The following is a 19,900-nucleotide window of genomic DNA, read 5'->3' as shown; positions in this document are numbered from 1 at the left end:
CTTTACCTCTTTATATTATTAGCATAGAAGTCTCTATTTCTCTTGGTCATACCACCACTCTCGGAGGACTGGACCGATTTTGCTAAGGGTAGGAGTAAGATAGAGAAGTTACAGGGTAGGGTAGGGTACGGGTAGGGAAGTGTAGGGGTAGTGTAGGGGTAGGGTAGGTTTAGGGCCGGGTTTAGGGTATAGGTAGGGTAGGGGTAGAGGTAGGGTAGTGGTAGGGTAGAGGTACGGGTAGGATGGGGAAATGGTAGGGTAGGGGTAGGATAGGCGTGAGATAGGGGTACGGGTGGGATAGGGGTAGGAAAGGGATAGGGTAGGGGTAGTAGTAAAGTTGACATCGAAATTTACGCGGACGAAGTCGCGGGCGTCCGCTAGTATTATATAAAGTATAAGAATAAGAACACAGGTCTGTGCATATTTTCTTCATAATCAACTTCAAAAATGGAAAATAATGGTCGACAATATGACTTTCTCAACAAAACAGAGAGCAATATTTACGGTTCGCCGCTACTGGTCGACAATATGACTTTCTTAACAAATGAGAGAGCAATATTTCCGATTCACCGCTACTGGTCGACAATATGACTTTCTCAACAAACGAGAGAGCAATATTTCCGATTCACCGCTACTGGTCGACAATATCTTTCTCATGACAAGATATGTCGTTGACACATCCCAAACATGCCTGATAGTCCATAAGCGTCGATGCAGTGTATGGCAGAACGTGTTTGCTTAAACCTAGAAGAAACACACGTAGTCTTTGGGCCCAGACGCTCTGTTCACGAACTAGCGGTTCGTATATAGCCTATAGCGGATAATATATAGCCTATAGCCTTCCTCGATATATAGCAATATATAGCATCTGTTACCAAAGTGGTCTAGGTAGACTGCCAGGGGTCTACGATGACGTGAAGTGAATAATGGAGATTTACGATTAAGCTATTAAGCATAGCATAGATAAGTGGTCCAGGTGGACTCCCAGGGGATCGCAAGGATATGATGCAATCTAAGATGGAAGCGGGCTAACTTGTTAGGAGGCGGATGAAAATCCACACCCCTTAGTGTTCATTTACACGAGCGTTAGCTGCTACCGTCGTCGGTAGAGTTGCCGCTCGTGTAAATGAGCCCTTAGGTTTCTTCACGACAACGCACCGGAACGGCACCAGCTAGACCTGGACCGATTAAGAAAATCTCCATCTGCCCAGTCGGGGATCGAACCCAGGACCTCCGTTTTGTAAATCCACCGCGCATACCACTGCGCCACGGAGGCCGTCATAGACGACCTCTTCACGAAAAAGGAGCGACGACGTATGTACTTCAATTAATGACATTTAAGATCTTCATCTTTGCATACAAACGTACCTTCTTAGCAAATAATAAAAAAAATAATGGTCATTGATTGAAAACACTTCCATCTCGATCGTCGATACTCGAAACAATTTTGAATGACGATTGAGTTAACAAAAACATAGCATCTTACTCGTAACACAATATCTGATAACTTCATTGATACCTATACCTACCTATTACTAACATATCATGTGACTGTCAAATTTGAATAAAAATAATCGTCACTTTCATAATTCTTTCATTTACAAGACTTGGACAATCCTCAGGAGCGACCCTACACACTACAAACAGAGTAAAGATTATGTGGTCATAAGGGACTTGCTGGCCTGTAGATATGCCTACTAGTTTAAGAAATTAGTACAAAGGCATACCTACTTAGCATCTGTGTGACTGTGGGTTTAGATGGTAATTAAGGAAGTCCATACAAGAGACGTAAGTCCAGAAATTGTAATCCATCGATTGATAATAATATTGATGTATGCATATGATCTTAAAAAAGTCGTAAATACTCATAATAAAGTCATATTCGATGTGCACTGTTTACCAACAAACAAATATAAAATGTTATTCAAAATATATTAACTACGCGTATCTATACTAATATTATAAAGCTGAAGAGTTTGTTTGTTTGTTTGTTTGTTTGTTTGAACGCGCTAATCTCAGGAACTAATGGACCGATTTAAAAAATTTTTTCAGTGTTAGATAGCCCATTTATCGAGGAAGGCTATAGGCTATATATTATCCCCATATTCCTACGGGAACGGGAACCACGCGGGTGAAACCGCGCGGCGCCAGCTAGTATCTAATACTACTTAGCTTATTAATTAAATTTATTTTCACTAATTTAAGAACAAGTTAATTATAATATTTATTCGGTGTGAAACAGATTAAACAGACAGAGCACACGGAACACGACGGTGTCGTTGCGTTGTCGGCTGCGTCTTCCTTTGTCGTTCCTTTTGAACTACGGAACCCTAAAAAATAATTTTTCAATGAGCAACAGTAGGTCTGATCTCTTTTGTATTATATAAATAGTGTGAATAGAAATTAACCCTGTAGTACAGTCAATGAAGGTTTTCACCTCCGATTTCGTGCAACCACCATCGATTTTCATGAAAATTGGTGAGTAGGTACCTTATACCTTAAGAAACAAAAGTGAATCGAAATATAGAAAATGATTTATTCATTATTTCGATTTAAGGGGTGGTTGCTAAAAGGGCTGAAAAACGCCGCGGAGGCCAGGTTAACCTAAAAATGAATAACCTAGAAGCCTAACAATTATCATTTTCACTCTTTGCGATTCGACTTATTATCTAGTAATCTTATGATTTTGCAATTAAAATAGTGTTCTGTTTTGATTTAATTAATAATAAGTCTCTCAAGTAATAAATATGTGACAGCAGTAAAAAAGAGACTCTTTAAGTTCTATGTTGAGATTTTGCTGTTGTAACGGTCAGCTTTAAGTTATTAAGAAAAATAAAGTAATTGGTGACTTAGTTTATGACTTGGTTCAATTCTTTGTTAAGCAGCCTGAAAGCGTCATGCTGTCGCGTTAGTGATTTTGTGATACTGTGGACATGAAGAACATGTCGGGCAGGGATGGTGAGTGTTTACTAGTTTTAAAAGTCTTCTTCATACCACACCCTTGTCACAAGTCCTGAGACTTGCTCGATGTGTTTCCTCTACCACAACTACCAGGGTAAATAGTAAAATTAAGAGTAATCTATTGTGTAAGCGATTAGTGAGGTTCAGCATAGCGTACCTATATATTATAAATGACAGAGCTGATGACCAAGGTCAGGTCAGCGGTTCTGTCGACATTTTTATCAATGAGTTTAATGGTACGATATATATAAATAATAAAAACATTTATTTGTATATATAATATAATGCATATAAATGTTTTCATTTATTTCAGAATGTTTAAATCTGCTTTCTTTACATTTTTAACAAAAAGGAGTAGACTCATAACACAGTAACACATAAAAAGAAAAAAACGCAAGACGCTCATATGTCACTTTTGAAGTAGAGGGTAAAATATACTCAATCAAAAAAAAATAAAAAGCCTCAATAGCTCAACGATAAAGCGGTTGGACTCATCACCGAGGGGGGTGTGGTTCAATCCTCACCCCGTTGGCCTATTGTCGTATCCACTCCTAACACTGTATTTCCCGACTAGTTGGAGGAGAATGTGAATATTGGTCATATTTTAAAAGATATGGCAAATATTCTGTGTCAAAAAATAAAAATAAATCCCAAATTTTCATCTAAATGTATGGAAGTTAATCCTATGGAAGTAAATCTGGAGGTTATAGCTGATGTTTGTCTTCATTGACTGTACTATTGAACAACTTGTATACCTTGGTATTTTGTGAACCTCGGTCACGTGGCTCGTTAAATACATATCTACGAGCTTGTAATCAGTAGTCGGTTTAACATTGGTGACTGTTCTATGTGTCTTTTGTTTCAGCCGCTATAAGTAAGTTTTTTTAATACTTTGAACTCTGTCACTACAGTCATAATGTAGGGAAAACAGCTTAGAAATTCAAATGAACCGTAAAAACAAAGCTGAATTTTAATCATTCAATTTTAATAGTAGAGCGTGCAAAGAGCAACAAGAAAATATTGAATCGAAATTTTCGAATCTCAAACAATTAAGTTATTGTAAAACAAACTGAATGCAATCCTTTTTCAAGGTAGTGTCACCGGTCGTGTCTGCCGTCCCATCGGACTATGAGAATAAGGAAATAGAGAGTGCACCTGTGCTTGCGCACACACTTGTGTGCTGTATGATATATCCTGCGTTTAGGGTTAATGTCCACATGACAAAACTTTTTTAACATTCTCTTTTTATGACTCGTTGATACGTCTGTCAAGTTGTGAAAAAGAAGAAACGACTTGCGATATAAGGCGCTCGCCGTACGGTCGTCTTCAGTGTGCTCGTGGCGTTCGAGCCGTCTACATTTCTTGTTGTGTGGTTCTTTATGGGTTGCTTGAGATAGGCTAGGGGAGTGACTTGAGTGGAAAAGGGGAGTATTTGTTAATAGTCAAAGGGCCCTTTAACCCTACACACAACGTTCACAAGTGCGTGACTTCACTCAAGGTCATTCTCTGCTATTCTAGGGTCTTATTTAGGTTACAGTTAGATTTGTTAATTAAGTTGTCATTTTTCTGAGTAGTTTGCTAAAAATATATTATTATTTGTATGTAGGTGTAGTAACTAACGATGTGGATAGTGATACTTCCGCTAGTTGCTTTGTGTTGCACTGCGTGGTGGGTGATCACCAACAAAGATGAACCACCGGCGTATCCTGGCTACCTGCCTCTGATAGGGCACGCTCATCTACTCATTGGAGACAGTATAAGTAAGTATATTGCTGCGCAAATAACAGTGTCATTGGAACTTGTCACAAACTCACAAGAATGAATGCCTAACGTTGACGCAGGAACGAAAGATGCTTGGAGGCCTTTGTCTCAGCTTCCACCTTCACACAGAAAGTAAAACTATAAGAAATTGTAATGTTGTCATCAATTGTAAATTATAATACTGTATGATTTTAAAAGAGCAACTGTTGAGTTTCTTGCCGGTATCTTCTCAGCAGAACCTGCCTTCCGAACCGGTGGTAGAATCTTTACAAATAATCAACTGACGTGTCAAAAGTGCTTGTAAACTGAGCCTACTTGAAATAAATGATTTTTTATTTTGATTTTGATTTTGATACTGGCTGTTAGTGATGTGTGTATTGTTTAAGTATATTTATTTAAATAAACAATAAGGAACGAGCTATGTTAGGAATATCTCTACGTGATCGAATCAGAAATGAGGAGATCCGCAGAAGAACCAAAGTCACCGACATAGCTCAACGAGTTGCGAAGCTGAAGTGGCAATGGACGGGGCACATAGTTCGAAGAGCCGATGGACGTTGGGGTCCCAAAGTGCTGGAATGGCGACCCCCCACCAGATGGACTCACGACATCAAGCGAGTCGCAGGGATTCGCTGGATGCAGGCGCCTCAGTATCGTGATGTTTGGAAGTTCCTATAAAAGGCCCATGTCCTGCAGTGGACGTCCATCGGCTGATATGATGATATGATGATGATTTAAATAAAATGGGTTCTCCGAAGCACAGGTGTAACTTCATCAACATCTTATCAATGTACTGCTACTACAGTAGTACCTACTACTGATAATAGCGTGGGACGAACAATATCCTGACTCTGGATTCAAAGTCAAACTCAAGTCCAGTGGTAAGCCTATTTATAGCCACTTAGCCCCCTTTTGCACGAGCGTTCAAATATACTATCCAAGTTCCAACACAGCTAGAAAATAAGGGTCGCGTTTTTAAAACGCTGACGTGAAACTTGGGAATGCATTTGTTCTATTTGAACGCTTTTTTATCGTCCGTTAAAAAAGCTCTCGTGTGAATGAGGGCTAACGCACGTAAATATATAAGTAAATAGAACTTACTGATGTATTGTATCTTACAGAATTATGGAATACAGTGAAGGAACTATCCTACGAGAGTTTGAAAGCTGGCGGGGCCATAGCAGTGTCCATAGGTCCTCGGACGATTTACGGTAAGACATCATTTATTTAATAAATTATATGGATTCATCTATATTATATATATAATTTAGTGTTCAATATTGACTACGGAACACTAAATTTTTTTTAAGTTGGACATATTATAATATGCCACCGTGATAGCCCCTACCTCCGATTCCGGAGGGTGTGGGTTAGAATCCGGTCCGGGGCTTTGAATATAAGAAATTAACAATCACGTGTCGCAAACGGTGAACGGAAAACATCGTGAGGAAACCTGCATAACAGAGAATTCTCTCAATTCTCTGCCTATGTGAAGTCTGCCAATCCGCATTGGGCCAGTGGTGGATATACCTACGGATTCGTCTTCTACGACGACGTTTTCTTATCAAAAGCAGCGCAATTAAATCTTCTTCGTGCGAGATACTGCATGTATGAGTTAATAAACTAGCAGCCATGACCACAAGTGTCGACCACCGGCCACAAGAGGCTGTCGCGCGCTTCAGCTACTTTTGTGGTCTCATCTTGCTTCTTGTGGCGGCGTTTGTGGCCGTCGCGTGTGGCGTGTGCGGCGACACTTAAAGTTGACTACATTTTCTCATTTTATAGTTGTGACGGACCCAGACGACTATCTGACCGTCGCTAACACGTGCTTACAAAAAGACAACTTTTACGAATTCGCCAAACCGTGGCTAGGGGAAGGACTAGTCACTGGTGACTGTAAGTAGATTTTATTTCTTTATTTAAAAAAAAATGTATACATTTATTTGTATGCGTTTTTATATTTATTTCGTATAAATCAGACTAATGCTCTCTTGAAAAAGACGAGGTAAACTCGCATGATGACGTAATGTAGTTTTCTCTTTTCAGTTCATTACGCTTATGCTACAGAAAAACCCGACTGGTTTTTGTTTTTATAATAATACTAGCGAACGTCCGCGACTTTGTCCGCGTGGAATTCAGTTTTTCACAAATTCCACGGGAACCATGAATTTTTCCGAGATGTAAAGATGTGTTAATCCAAAGCTAAATCTAATTGCATTCCAAATTTCAGCCAAATCGCTTCAGTAGCCGCAGCGTAAAGGAACAAACATGCACACACACACACTTACACACAAACTTTCGCCTTTATAACATTAGTGTGATACCCGAGCGAAGCCGGAGCGGGCCGTTATATTTTTATATACAACGTTCACAGTTTTTCTGTAATGTATTTAGTATCAGCATTGCACCCGTGCGAAGCCGGGGCGAGTCGCTAGTTATACTTATAAACCTTCCTCTTTAATCACATCCAAATCTGTAGCGTAGTTTTAAAGATTCAAGCATATATAGGGACATAGGGATATAGGGACAAAGAAAGCGACTTTGTTTTAATATGTAATGATATTTAAATAATAGTATTCGTTATTTAAATATCAATATAGTATTCATTATTTAAATATTAATATTAAGAAATAAAATATCACGTGTCTCAATCGGTGAAGGAAAAACATCGTGAGAAAACCTACATACCAGAGAATTATCTTAATTCTCTGCGTGTGTGAAGATTGGGCCAGCGTGGTGGACTATTGGCCTAACCCCTCTCATTATGAGAGGAGACTCGAGCTCAGCAGTGAGCCGAATATGGGTTATTCATTATTAATAATTTATTTTAGTACCGATATGGAAGGTGCATCGAAGGCTACTGAACCCAGCGTTCAGCCAGGTAGTTCTGGACGGTTTCTTGGGCGTGTTCAACGGCCAGTCTCGGCGCCTCGTCAGAGATCTGGAGGCTGAAGTGGGCAAAGGACCGTTTGACCACTGGGTGTACACCCGCCATAATGCTCTGGAAACTATATGCTGTACGTATTTATTACATTATTCCTGCATTATTTAATTCTTTAACTTATTCAACTGTTGTTTGTTTTGTTTTTCAAAATTCTTTATTATATAGAAATATTATTCACAAGCATGTTATATACAAATAACATACAGTTAACATAACACTAGAATTAGGTACTAACTAAGGCTAACTTACACCTATTTTAGCTAACGTCTATGTACTTATAACTATTTAAATTTTAACATTTAACAAACGTAATAAAAATTAATACGTAATGAAATAACATTATTGCGGTATATTTGGAGATATATCCGCTTTTTACTAGAAAAATTATAGAAAAAAAGAAGGTATACAGCAATAATTATTGAAACATACGATGCTTATGTATCAAGCCGGGCGAAAGCGTCGAACCTCACAGCGCTAGCGAATAGGCACGAAAATACGCGAGTCGTCGGCGACGGAGCAATAGTGATGTGACCGGCAATGCATTCCGTATCTATCTATAAATGGCACTTTGACAATGTTTATGATATGATAATGTGTTTAGTGTATTTATTAATGGATTTTTATGAGTTTTATTCATTAAGTTAAATTTATTAGTAAGTTTTATTATAAAGTCAAATAAGAACGGAAAATTTATGTCGTTGTGCAAATGTTTTAAGTTAGTTTTAAATTTTGTATTGTAGGCTATTTTTAAGGCTTTGTTTTGAATAATTTGTAATAATTTATAATTTGTGCGACATGTACTACTCCAAATAGGACACGCATATGTTATCGTAGGCCTGATAAGCACACTGTAAATTTTTAATTTGATAGTAGAACTAAGTCTGCTTCTTCGATTTAAAATTGGGCTAAGAGCACCGAGGGCTTGTGCACCTTTAACGCGTAAATCTGCGATGTGCTTTGACCAGTTCAGTTTGTTGTCGATGTTTAATCCAAGGTATCGGACTGAGCGACTCCATTTTACACTGTGACCTGCAATTTTTAATGTCCTTTGGGGTAGACGACGATGTCGTGTAAATAAAATGGCTTCAGTCTTATCTTCATTTAATTTAAGCTTCCATTTCGAAAAGTAAGCGTGAAGTAGATCAACAGATAATTGTAGACGGCAAATTATTAAGTCAACATCCTGCGAGGATGTGTAGGATGCGGTATCGTCTGCAAAACAGGCTAGTTTTGTTCTAGGTTGAATGGGCATATCATTGACGTACAAGAGAAATAAGTAAGGTCCCAATATGGATCCCTGAGGAACGCCAGCTGGCATCTTCTGGCAGTTAGACTTAGTCGTACCAATATGGACTGCAAAGTTACGATTTTCGATATATGACCTAATAAGTTTAACCAATGATATGGGAATATTATTTACCACCAATTTGTGAAGTAAACCCTCGTGCCATACACTGTCAAATGCTTTTTCAACATCGAGCAGGAACATGCCAGTGGATTGGTTGACATTGAGATTACGACTAATATGCTCACAGACCCTAGCTAATTGATGCGCTGTTGAATATGATTGACGAAAACCGAACTGTTCGTCAATTAACAAGTGTTCAGATGCTGTGCGTAAGCGAGTATAAATAACCTTCTCAAATAATTTACCTAATGTAGGTAGTAGGCTAATCGGTCGGTAACTTGAAGGTAAAGTGTCATCTTTGCCCGGTTTCTTCAATGGGACTACTTTAGCAATTTTCCAAGCAGTTGGAAAATAACAGAAGTAAAGACACCCATTAAAGATTTTAGTAACGTAAACAATTGTCTTCTGAGAAAAATTTTTAATCAGTGTATTGACGATATCATCATAACCTGGGGACTTGCGGGTTTTAAGTGTTTTGAGGATAGCACAAACTTCAACCGGCCGAACAAGCTTAAACTTGTTAGACACGCTGAAGTTATTAATTATTTCAAAAGAATTGGAAATTGTTTCATTTAGGGTAGGACTTGGCCAGTTATATGTGAGTTTCATATTATGTAGAAAAGCTGTTGCAAGTGCATCACACTGATCAGATGTGTTGGTTGTCACCGTGTCATCCGGGAGTTTAAGAGGGGGAATCATAGTGTTTTTTGATTTTAAAGATCTGGATACACGCCAAACATCAGTTCTTGGATTTTCGATTTTGGCAAGTCTGTTGTTCCAGTAATCATCACCATATGCTTGGTTGAACTTAGTAATTAAATCACATATATGGTTTACTAAACTACGAACGAATTTCTTCAGAGCGCCACTAGGTAAGCCATTATCAACCCGACGTAAGTAATTTTTGTATTTAATCAGTTGTCTAGCACGTGAAGGCAATTTTACCTTATTATCACTCCTGAATGTACCAATGGGAATAGCTAAGTTTCTCGCACTAATAATAGTTTTATTTAGATGGTCTACAGCAAAATTTATTTCACTAATGGAGTTGAATGACTTAGAGGAAAGAGTAATATTTTCATCCAAATGTCTACGATATAACCCCCAATTGGCCTTAGAGTACCTATAAAAACAAGTATTATTATCAGTACAATGTACTGTACCGCCAACGCTGCACCAAATTGGGTAATGGTTAGATGACAGAGCTACCGTCGCTTGGACATCACTGATGTTTAGGATATTATGAGCTAATACTAGATCAGGTTTAGTGGGTTTATATTCAGTTGAGTAATTTACTTGCGTGGGAATGTCAGAGTAAAGGATAGTGTAGTCATGGCGTAGCATATGTTTGAATAGAACCCTACCACGGGTGTTAATGTAACTACTTCGCCAATACGCGTGATTTGCATTAAAATCACCCGCAATAAGCACATGGGTACCTAGGTTTAATAAGATGTCGAGGTCATAGTCCAAAAGGGGTAAGTTGGGGGACTGGTAGGCAGACACTAATATATGTTCAACACCAGAGACTTTGACGGTAATGCCAATAGCCTCTATATTTCTTGTGATAGGAATGGTAATACAAGAATGACTTATGTTACTTTTAACCAATATAGCAACTCCTTGTCCACGACCAGTGTGATGCTTATCTTGGCGATAACAGGTAAATCCCGGAGTTTTAAGAGAAGTGTTGGATGTGATTTTAGTTTCACTAATAAATAATATATCAGCAGATACGGAATACACTGCAAAGTCTAATAATTCATGTATTTTACCGCGTATGCCATCAGCGTTCCATGAAAGTAGACGAATTCCTTTTTTATTATACATAATGACTAAAATGAGTGAATACAAGCATTATTTTCTCTAATGGAGATGTGCATGATATAAATTGCGTTTTGAGTTTGCGTAAAATTAACAGAATTTCGAACATCTCTTTAGTGGCAGCATCCGCAGAGGTTGTTTGAACATTTTCCGGATCAATTTGTTTTGGTGGTATCTCCCTTTCCGAGGCTCCTCCGTCAGGTTTTGTTGATGCGACTACGTTAGCCCAAGACCTAGTTTGTGAAATAGGTTTTGGAATGTGTATAAGAGGAGGTGGCTTACGAGCATGAGTCTGGATCCGTTCCATGTACTCTAATCTGGCCTTGCATTTACTGTAATTTGCAGGGTGTTGTTGATTACAGTTACAACAGTGAGCAACTTCTTTCCGATCCGTCTTAGAGCATTCTGAAGTAGGGTGCATTTCAGGACATTTAACACATCGAGGTGGCATGTTACAATTTTTGGAAGAATGGCCAAAACCTTGACATCTAAAGCATTGAGTCCCAATTGTGCGTCTTGGTTTGTATTTCTCGATAGTGACAACACAATTAAGCAGATATTTGATTTGGCGAAATTTCTGTATATCTGTACCTTCAGCCAGCTGAATTAGAAACGGAGGACAAGGCACATCACTCTTTAATTTTAATTTTGTGACTGATGCCTTAAAGCCAAGCTTTTCCAGTTCGCCCGGTAAATCATTTTCAGTAAAGGAAGGCAAACCTTTGATGACTATCTTCGGAATTTTTTCATCCTTTCGGGTATACGTGATAAACAGTACCTTGTCTGATCGAAGTCCTTCTTTCACAGCTTGGTGAGCTTCTGGAGAGTAGCAGATAACGGCAACTTTGTTACCACTCCTATAATGGAGGTGGAACTGTTTCGTGTACTTACTGACAGTAGTTTTTATATCCTCGTGAGTTTTATTTTTCACGTCTACAATTATAGGTGGGATGTGTCCAGATTTTTTTACTTTTGTTGTGGCGTCCATGAAGTACTTGCTGTTTACATTTTCTCCTTCCACGGGTAGATCTTGAAATTGATTGTTCGTAGAAAAATTACGAGCATCGTCGTACTTGGAAGATTTGGTACTTGCGTACCTTTTTGGAGTTCGCCAACCCTCGGGATTTTCGTCAGCAGGCCTCTTAGAGCTGAGGCTGCTGGTGGATGAGGATCGAGTTAGAAACCTATCCATTGTGTAATGTTTGCGAAGATCGATATATTATCAATAATAGCATGTCGCAACACTAGTCACCGAGTTACTTGTTAACAGAACAGCTATAGCAAGTGCGCGGACACACTCAACGAGCGCCGAGCGCAAACTGATACCATTCAACTGTGGTTTGTGTTGTATCATGGTTAGGTTTAATTTGAATATGTATTTTGTAGAATAATCTATCTATACCTTATAATGAATCTGTAGAGAGGTCAATTCTGTACATGAAATATATTTCCAAAATAACTATCAGGGGTGATGATTAGTGATCGATGCTGATGCCAAAAATGCAATCAGTAAAACTTTTGTTTGTATGTTCGTTATAGAAACAAAAACTACTCGACGGATTTTAACGAAACTTGGTACAATTATTCTTCATACTCCTGGGCAGGTTATAATGTACTTTTCATAACGCTGCGATCAATAGGAGCAGAGCAGTGAAGAGAAATGTTAGGCAAACGGGAGAAGTTACTACATTCTTACAGCGATACTACTGTAAGGGCTGGATTAAAGAGGTCTAAGGGCGGACGAAGTCGCGGGCGTCCGCTAGTCTATACTAATATTATAAAGAGTTCGTTGTATTGTAGTGTGTAATCTCTGGATCTACTTAACCGATTTAATACTTTTAAAAAGTTTCCTAGTTTTAGATACTAAACGATCGTTTAGTATTTAAAACAGTTGTTTTGAAATCACAGACATACACGTCATCAATTTTATGTATATGTATTGAACTTTGGGAACTTTAGGTCCCGCGGACGTTTGACGGTACATGTAAACTGGGATGATTCTTTCCGACGAACTTTCAGGTGATGAAGTTAAATATATGAATTTAATTTCAGTAACTGCACTGGGGGTGGACTTCACAGACAAGAGCGTGCTGAACAGCGAGTATGTGAATGCAGCGGAACAGATGTTCAACATCCTGGTGGACAGGTTCCAGAGGTTCTGGCTGCACAGCCACTGGCTCTACAGCTGGTCTGGCTTGCGGACGAAACAGGACCAGTGTCTGAAGATCTTGCACAACATGTCTAACACTGTACGTAGTTGTATTTTTAATTTGATTACTAAAATTTAAAAAAAAAATGGTTGTCTGCAAATATGGTTTACTGACGATAGTTGAACGTGACAACGTCATAAGAAAACACTGATGGAATGGTTGCATTTTTCAAAAGAAAATGTTCGTTTTTCTAAAATACTGTTTAATAATCTTCATACACCTGAATATACTTTATTTCTTGTAATAAAAGTTGGCAACCCTAGAGCGAGGGAACGACGCATGACGTCATCTTTTTTCGAGTGTGCAGCCGACTCCATCGAATTATAAGACGTTGTCAAAAATATGTATGTATCGGCGTATTTGTAATTTGTGATTTATTTCAAAGCCGTTTCTGAAAGAACCACATAAAAGGACACTGTGTGAAAAATGGCTTGAAATGGCTTGCACCGGGTTAGGCGTTAGCACTGCCATTAAACTTATGATCAGATAGACCATAATAATATTAAATGATGTATTTTTTTGCTTTTAAGTTAGTTTTTTGACATTTCTTTTTATATTTGTCCTTAACAAACCGTTATCAACGTTATCGTTATCAACTCATATACGGCTCACTGCTGAGCTCGAGTCTCCTCTCAGAATGAGAGGGGTTAGGCCAATAGTCCACCGCGCTGGCCCAATGCGGATTGGCAGACTTCACACACGCAGAGAATTAAGAAATTCTCTGGTAGGCAGGTTTCCTCACGATGTTTTCCTTCACCGTTTGAGACTCGTGATATTTAATTTCTTAAAATGCACACAACTGAAAAGTTGGAGGTGCATGTCCCGGACCGGATTGGGACCCACACCCTCCGGAATCGGAGGCAGAGGTCATATCCACTGGGCTATCACGGCTCTCACAAACTTATCTAAATAAAATACTTGTGAGTTAATAGAATAAGACACTCCATTGTTATTATCATTCGGAAGTCGTAACTTATTCATTATTTTTTTTATTAAACGAACAGGTCTTACAAAAGAGAAAAACAGACTATTTGAGAAACAGAGATTGCAAGGATGTTGAACAGAAGACAAAAGGTATTTATTATAACAACATATTGACATGGATATTGGTACCTAATATAATAATAATTGTAGTTACCGTCGATTCCAAAAAACAAAATGTCCTCGTGTTGATTAATGCTTTCTCCGTTCTCGTTTTAACAAGTCAGGATTCTTTAAAGAGGAGAACTTAGAAAACTTTGGTAAGACAATCTAGGCAAGAAACCTTCTTGCTTAGGTTCTTGCTATTATTGCTATTACTAGCTGACGCCGCGCGGGTTTACCCGCGTGGTTCCCGTTCCCGTAGGAATACAGAGATAATACGCCTGTAGCCTTCCTCGATAAATGGGTTATCTAACAAAGAAAAAATTTTTCAAATCGGATCAGTAGTTCCTGAGATTAGCGCATTCAATCAAACAAACAAACAAACTCTTCAGCTTTATAATATTAGTACAGATAAACATTATATGTCGGTCTTATTAACAAGCGAAACATTTTTGACGAATGATATTCAATGCCCATTTGTTTTGATTTTTCCATAGACCTCGGAATTTATTTTTATCATCTTCTTTCTCATGCTTTTTAGGTCTAAAATTCAAGCCTTTTATGGATCTCCTTCTGGAACTGGCAATAGAGAAGGGTGCCTTCAACAACCGGGAGATCAGAGAACACGTGGACACAATGATAGTAGGTGGTCACGACACCTCCGCCAGCGTGCTCATGTACACCATGCTGATGATCGGGTCCTACCCTCAAGTACAAGAGAAGATTTTCGAAGAGTAAGTGAAGATGAAACTCGATACGATTGCCTCCAAGACCTTTTTTATTCTTTACAAATTAGCCCTTAACTGCAATCTCATCTGATGGTAAGTGATGATGCAATCTAAGATGAAAGCGAGCTAACTTGTTAGGAGGAGGATGAAAATCCACACCCCTTTCGGTTTCTATCGTAACTGAACACTAAATCGCTTGGCGGCACATCTTTTGCCGGTGAGATGGTAAGCCACGGTCAAAGCCTCCCACCAGTCAGACCGATTAAGAAAACCTCAATCGGCCCAGCCGTGGATCGAACCCACGACCTCCGTTTTGTAAATCACTGTACCACAGAGGCGTCATTGCTGGCAAAGACGTACTGCGTAGCGTTGGTATGATGTCGTGTAAAAACCGAAAGGAATGTGGATTTTCATCCAACTCCTAACAAGTTAGTCCGCTTCCATCTTAGATTGCATCATCACTTACCATCAGGTGAGATTGTAGTCAAAAGATAACTTGGAAAAAATTAAAAAAAACCAGAGACCCGGACTAAAAAAAAAAAAACAAGTAGGTAACTTTTAAATAATATTTTTGTTACTAAAGACTGAACAGCGTGTTCGGAGAAGAGGACAGGGATGTGACGAAGCAGGACCTGTCCCAGCTGGTGTACCTGGAGGCTGTGCTGAAGGAGACCATGCGGATCTACCCCATCGTGCCCGTCACAGCGAGACGCCTTGACAGAGATGTCAAGCTACGTATGACTCAGTTTTCTATAATCACTATTACAACCCCGCGGTTTCACCTGCATAGCTCCATTTCCCGTGGGAATACAGGGATAAAATGTAGTCTATGACACTCACAAATAACGTGGCTGTGTACTGGTGTAATTTTCAAAATCGGTTTAGATCCAGAGATTACCTACCCCTTACAACGCAAATTTTACCTCTATATATAATTATGCACTATGTCCTAGCCGAACCAACACCCTTCGGAATCGGAGGCAAAGGTCATATCCACTGAGCTATCAACGGCTCGGCACGGCAGTATCACGGCAGTAACTAGTGTTATATGCCTAATATGCCCGGTCCAGTCTTTCAATTAATCGGAAATGCTGTGTTAGGGGTGGGTCCGACAAGTCAATCTATTCCACGACCTTCAGGTGTTGAGACCCTTTACCGTAGAGCTACTTAACTGAGATTTATCTATATATGGGTTGGTGGTAAACTAATGTCTTTTCTATTCGTTTTAAAATTATTTTAGCGAAAATTTTGTAGATGTTGGACATTAGACTGGTAGGACGATAGTTTCCGATATCGTGTTTATCCCTTTTTATATAACACGATAATGCTGGATTCTGTCCATTGCTGGGGGATTATTTCGGTATTTACGATATTGTTAAACATAACTGTAAGAACAGGATTTAAGATTTCCTTACTATGTCTTAAGATTTCGTTGCTTATGCCATCGGGACCCGAGCTTTTATCAACACTTTGAGTATCAATAGCTTTCTCGACTTCAGGTTGAAGTATGGTAGGAATGGAGGAATTTAAAAAATATGACAAACATAAAAAACACAACGGCGCGGCATATCATTTTATCAGCTTTGAACGATCTCGCCGTGATCTGTCACAGAAAGTTCTAAACTATTAAATATTATATAATGATTTATTTATTTTGCTATCATCCGCGAAAATTCGGCGAACCCATGCGACAACGTCACCCAGGTCCGACAAAATACTCTCTACGTACGTTTCACCCCGAAACCGGAGCATCCTCAGGAGATGTTGACTCTACAACGTGCAATTGCAAAGTCAACGTTGTAGAGTCAACATCTCCTGAGGATGCTCCGGTTCGCCGAATTTTCGCGGATGATAGCAAAATAAATAAATCATTATATAATCATGATGAACTTCCGCAAAGTAACGCCTGCTTCTATCCAATATTAAATATTACTTTTCTGTTTGAGACCCTCAAATTTTATTTCAGCCCTCGTGCGATCTCACCAGCAGGGTTATTATGTAACTCGGTGTACCATTCAAGTAATCAGTCACTGCATCGTTTTTCATCGTATTTTCGTTTTCTGCAATCATCTAACGTGTTTGAACGAAATTACAAAATTATTGTCATCTTAGGTAAAGTAACGTTAGTATATTAGTGGTAGTAACGTTATTTTAAACAAAAAACTGGAATTTATGTAATTTCGTTGAAATAATCATGTTAGATGTTCGAAGAAACGGTACCACTTATTGTAAAGTGATGCAGTTAAGGTTACTAAGGTTGAAATGACTATTTTAGATGATCACAAAAACGAAAATACGATGATAAACGATGTAGTGACTCATTATTTCAATGGCACACCGAGATACATAATAGGCCCGCTGATGTTAAGTGACGATGCAGTCTAAGATGGAAGCGGGCTTCTACGTGGCATCGTACCGGAACGCTAAATCACTTGCCGGCGGGGTGGTGCATACTATCAGACCAGATCTGAGCTACTTTAGAAATTATAAAATTCTAAATTAGCCCGAGCTGGGAGTGGAACTTTGGACCTCTTTGTTGAGAACCACAACACTACCAACTACGTCAGAGAAGTAGTCAATCTTACTAAGTTTTGTAATAACTGTTATCGTGTTATGTTACAGGAAACTACACTCTAACGAGAGGGCGGACGTGTTTCATGTTTGTGTATGGGGTCCACAGACACCCCATGTGGGGTCCGGACGCTGAGGAGTTCAAGCCGGAGCGTTGGCTCGACCCCGCGACATTACCTGAGTGCCCCACCGCGTTCGCTGGCTTCAATATGGGAAGAAGGATTTGTATAGGTAACTGAAAGATTTATAATAATCAAGTAATGTTATTATATATCGTCTCATTTATTTATTCGTATGATAGGTCAGATATGGCCTTCGATTTGGTGGGCGTAGGTTTTACGGCCTCCGCGGCGCAGTGGTATGCGCGGTGGATTTACAAGACGGAGTTCGATCCCCGGCTGGGCCGATTGAAGTTTAATTGAGTTTTTCTTGTGGTTACGTAGTGATGCGTGTATTGTGTAAATATATTTATTTACTAGCGCACGCCTGCGACTTCGTCCGCCCTTAGACCTCTTTAATCCAGCCCTTACAGTAGTATCGCTGCAAAAATGGAGTAACTTCTCCCGTTATCTCAACATTTCCCTTCACTGCTCTGCTCCTATTGATCGTAGCGTGATGAATAGTATACTAAAACCTGCCCAGGAGTATGAAGAATAATTGTACTAAGTTTCGTTAAAATCGGTCGAGTAGTTTTTGTTTCTATAACGAACATACAGACAGACAACAATTTTACAGATTGCATTTTTAGCATCAGTATCGATCACAAACCACCTATGTTGGAAATATATTTCATGTACAGAATTGACCTCTTTACAGATTTATTATAAGTATAGATTACCAAATCTGTTCGCAGGAAAGTCTTACGCCTACATGTCAATGAAAACGACCCTAGCGCATGTGTTCCGACACTACAGAGTGTCCGGAGACCACACCAAACTCGTCGCCAAGATCGACGTCATGCTGAAGCCGGTCTCGGGACACTACGTCACCATAGAGCGGAGAAAAATGTAATGCGCTGCCGTTCAATGTATCCGTAATATACAAACCGTGATAAAATATGTACCAAAATATAACAAAATAATAATAAATTCTTATTCAACTCAGTAATAAATTCATCAATGCTTGATCGAATCAGAAATGAGCTGTGTCAGTGACTGACATAGCGAGTCGCGAAGCAGAAGTGGCAATGGACAGGCAATGTAGTTCGAAGAGCCGATGGACGTTCGGGTCCCAAGATTCTGGAATGGCGACCCCGCACCGGAAAGCACGGTGCTGGTCAACCCCCCAGTAAATGGATCGAGGATAAAAAGACCAGTGAATTTTACCTGTCTGAACTTACGATGCCGAAAAATGGACACTGACAGCGAGGCTAGTCCACAAACTCCAAGTCACTCAGCGTGCTATGGAGAGAGCTATGCTTATCTCTTTGAGGGATACAATCCGCAACGAAGTGATTCGATAACGAACGAAAGTAACAGATGTAGCTCTCAGAGCTAGTACATTGAAGAGGCAGTGCGCTGGTCATGTCTGTCGAACGACTAATGGTCGTTGGAGTCGTAAGGTCCTTGAGCGAAGTGTGAGGAGGAAAAAGCCAAAGATAGGGCTGGCGCTGCTTAAAATAGGCCTATGTCCAGCAGTGGATATATAGTGGCTGACGATGATGAGGCAAGTTTTATTTATCAAACAAGAACTGATTAAAATTAAATAACAACGGGTTTATGATTAAGGACCTGGGTATTATGAGAATTGTCCAAATAAATCACTTTATCTGTAAAATAATTATTTAGGTATGTGTGTTTTGTTCTACAATAAACAAGGAAACTATTATAATATAATTATGAATTTGTTTTATTTAAAAGCATATTAACATTAACCGGTAACCCTGTACTTTGGGATATGAACTGATATATTAGGAACTGAGTCTGCGGTGCCGGACCTACCTAATGTTAAGTACACCGAAAATATACTTTGTTGTTCCATTTAGACTCGATAGAAACTCAACTTATAATACAAATAAATAGGTTTGTCAAAGGAAATGAAATGAAAGTTCTGTCTTGAACAAACTAAAAAACTCGAAAAAAATATTATTATAAAAACAAAAAACCTGAACGTTAAGCGTAATGAACTGAAAAGAGAAAAGCAAGTATCACAATATCTATATAAGATTCTAACTAAATACTTTATGGTGCTGCGGGCGGGGACACACAATACCTTCTTACCTAACGTCAAAAAATGATTTTTCCGGGATAAAGTAGCCCATGTGTTAATACAGATATAATATATCTCAATACCAAATTTCAGCTAATTTAGTTGAGTAGTCGAGGCGTGAAAGCGTAATCATCAAAATCATCATTTTTAGCAAATCTCGGGAAACCATAGATTTTTGGGATAAAAAGTAGCCTATGTGTTA

At 39.0% G+C, this 19,900-nt stretch overlaps 1 protein-coding gene across 1 annotated transcript; it reads left to right on the top strand.

Annotated features, from left to right (window-relative positions):
* Positions 1-3,711: 3,711 nt before the first annotated feature.
* LOC112052422 (cytochrome P450 4V2-like) lies at positions 3,712-19,301 on the top strand. Its single transcript, XM_052889033.1, has 10 exons — positions 3,712-4,721; positions 5,844-5,933; positions 6,508-6,618; positions 7,554-7,739; positions 12,951-13,147; positions 14,113-14,182; positions 14,733-14,925; positions 15,503-15,654; positions 17,542-17,721; positions 18,344-19,301. Exons 1-10 carry the CDS (start codon positions 4,583-4,585, stop codon positions 18,499-18,501), a joined length of 1,476 nt encoding a protein of 491 aa, XP_052744993.1. The 5' UTR covers positions 3,712-4,582; the 3' UTR covers positions 18,502-19,301.
* Positions 19,302-19,900: the final 599 nt, after the last annotated feature.

The sequence above is a fragment of the Bicyclus anynana genome, chromosome 24, assembly GCF_947172395.1.
Source record: "Bicyclus anynana chromosome 24, ilBicAnyn1.1, whole genome shotgun sequence".
Classification (NCBI taxonomy): Eukaryota; Metazoa; Arthropoda; class Insecta; order Lepidoptera; family Nymphalidae; genus Bicyclus; species Bicyclus anynana.
This window is presented reverse-complemented; position numbering and strand designations above follow the sequence as displayed.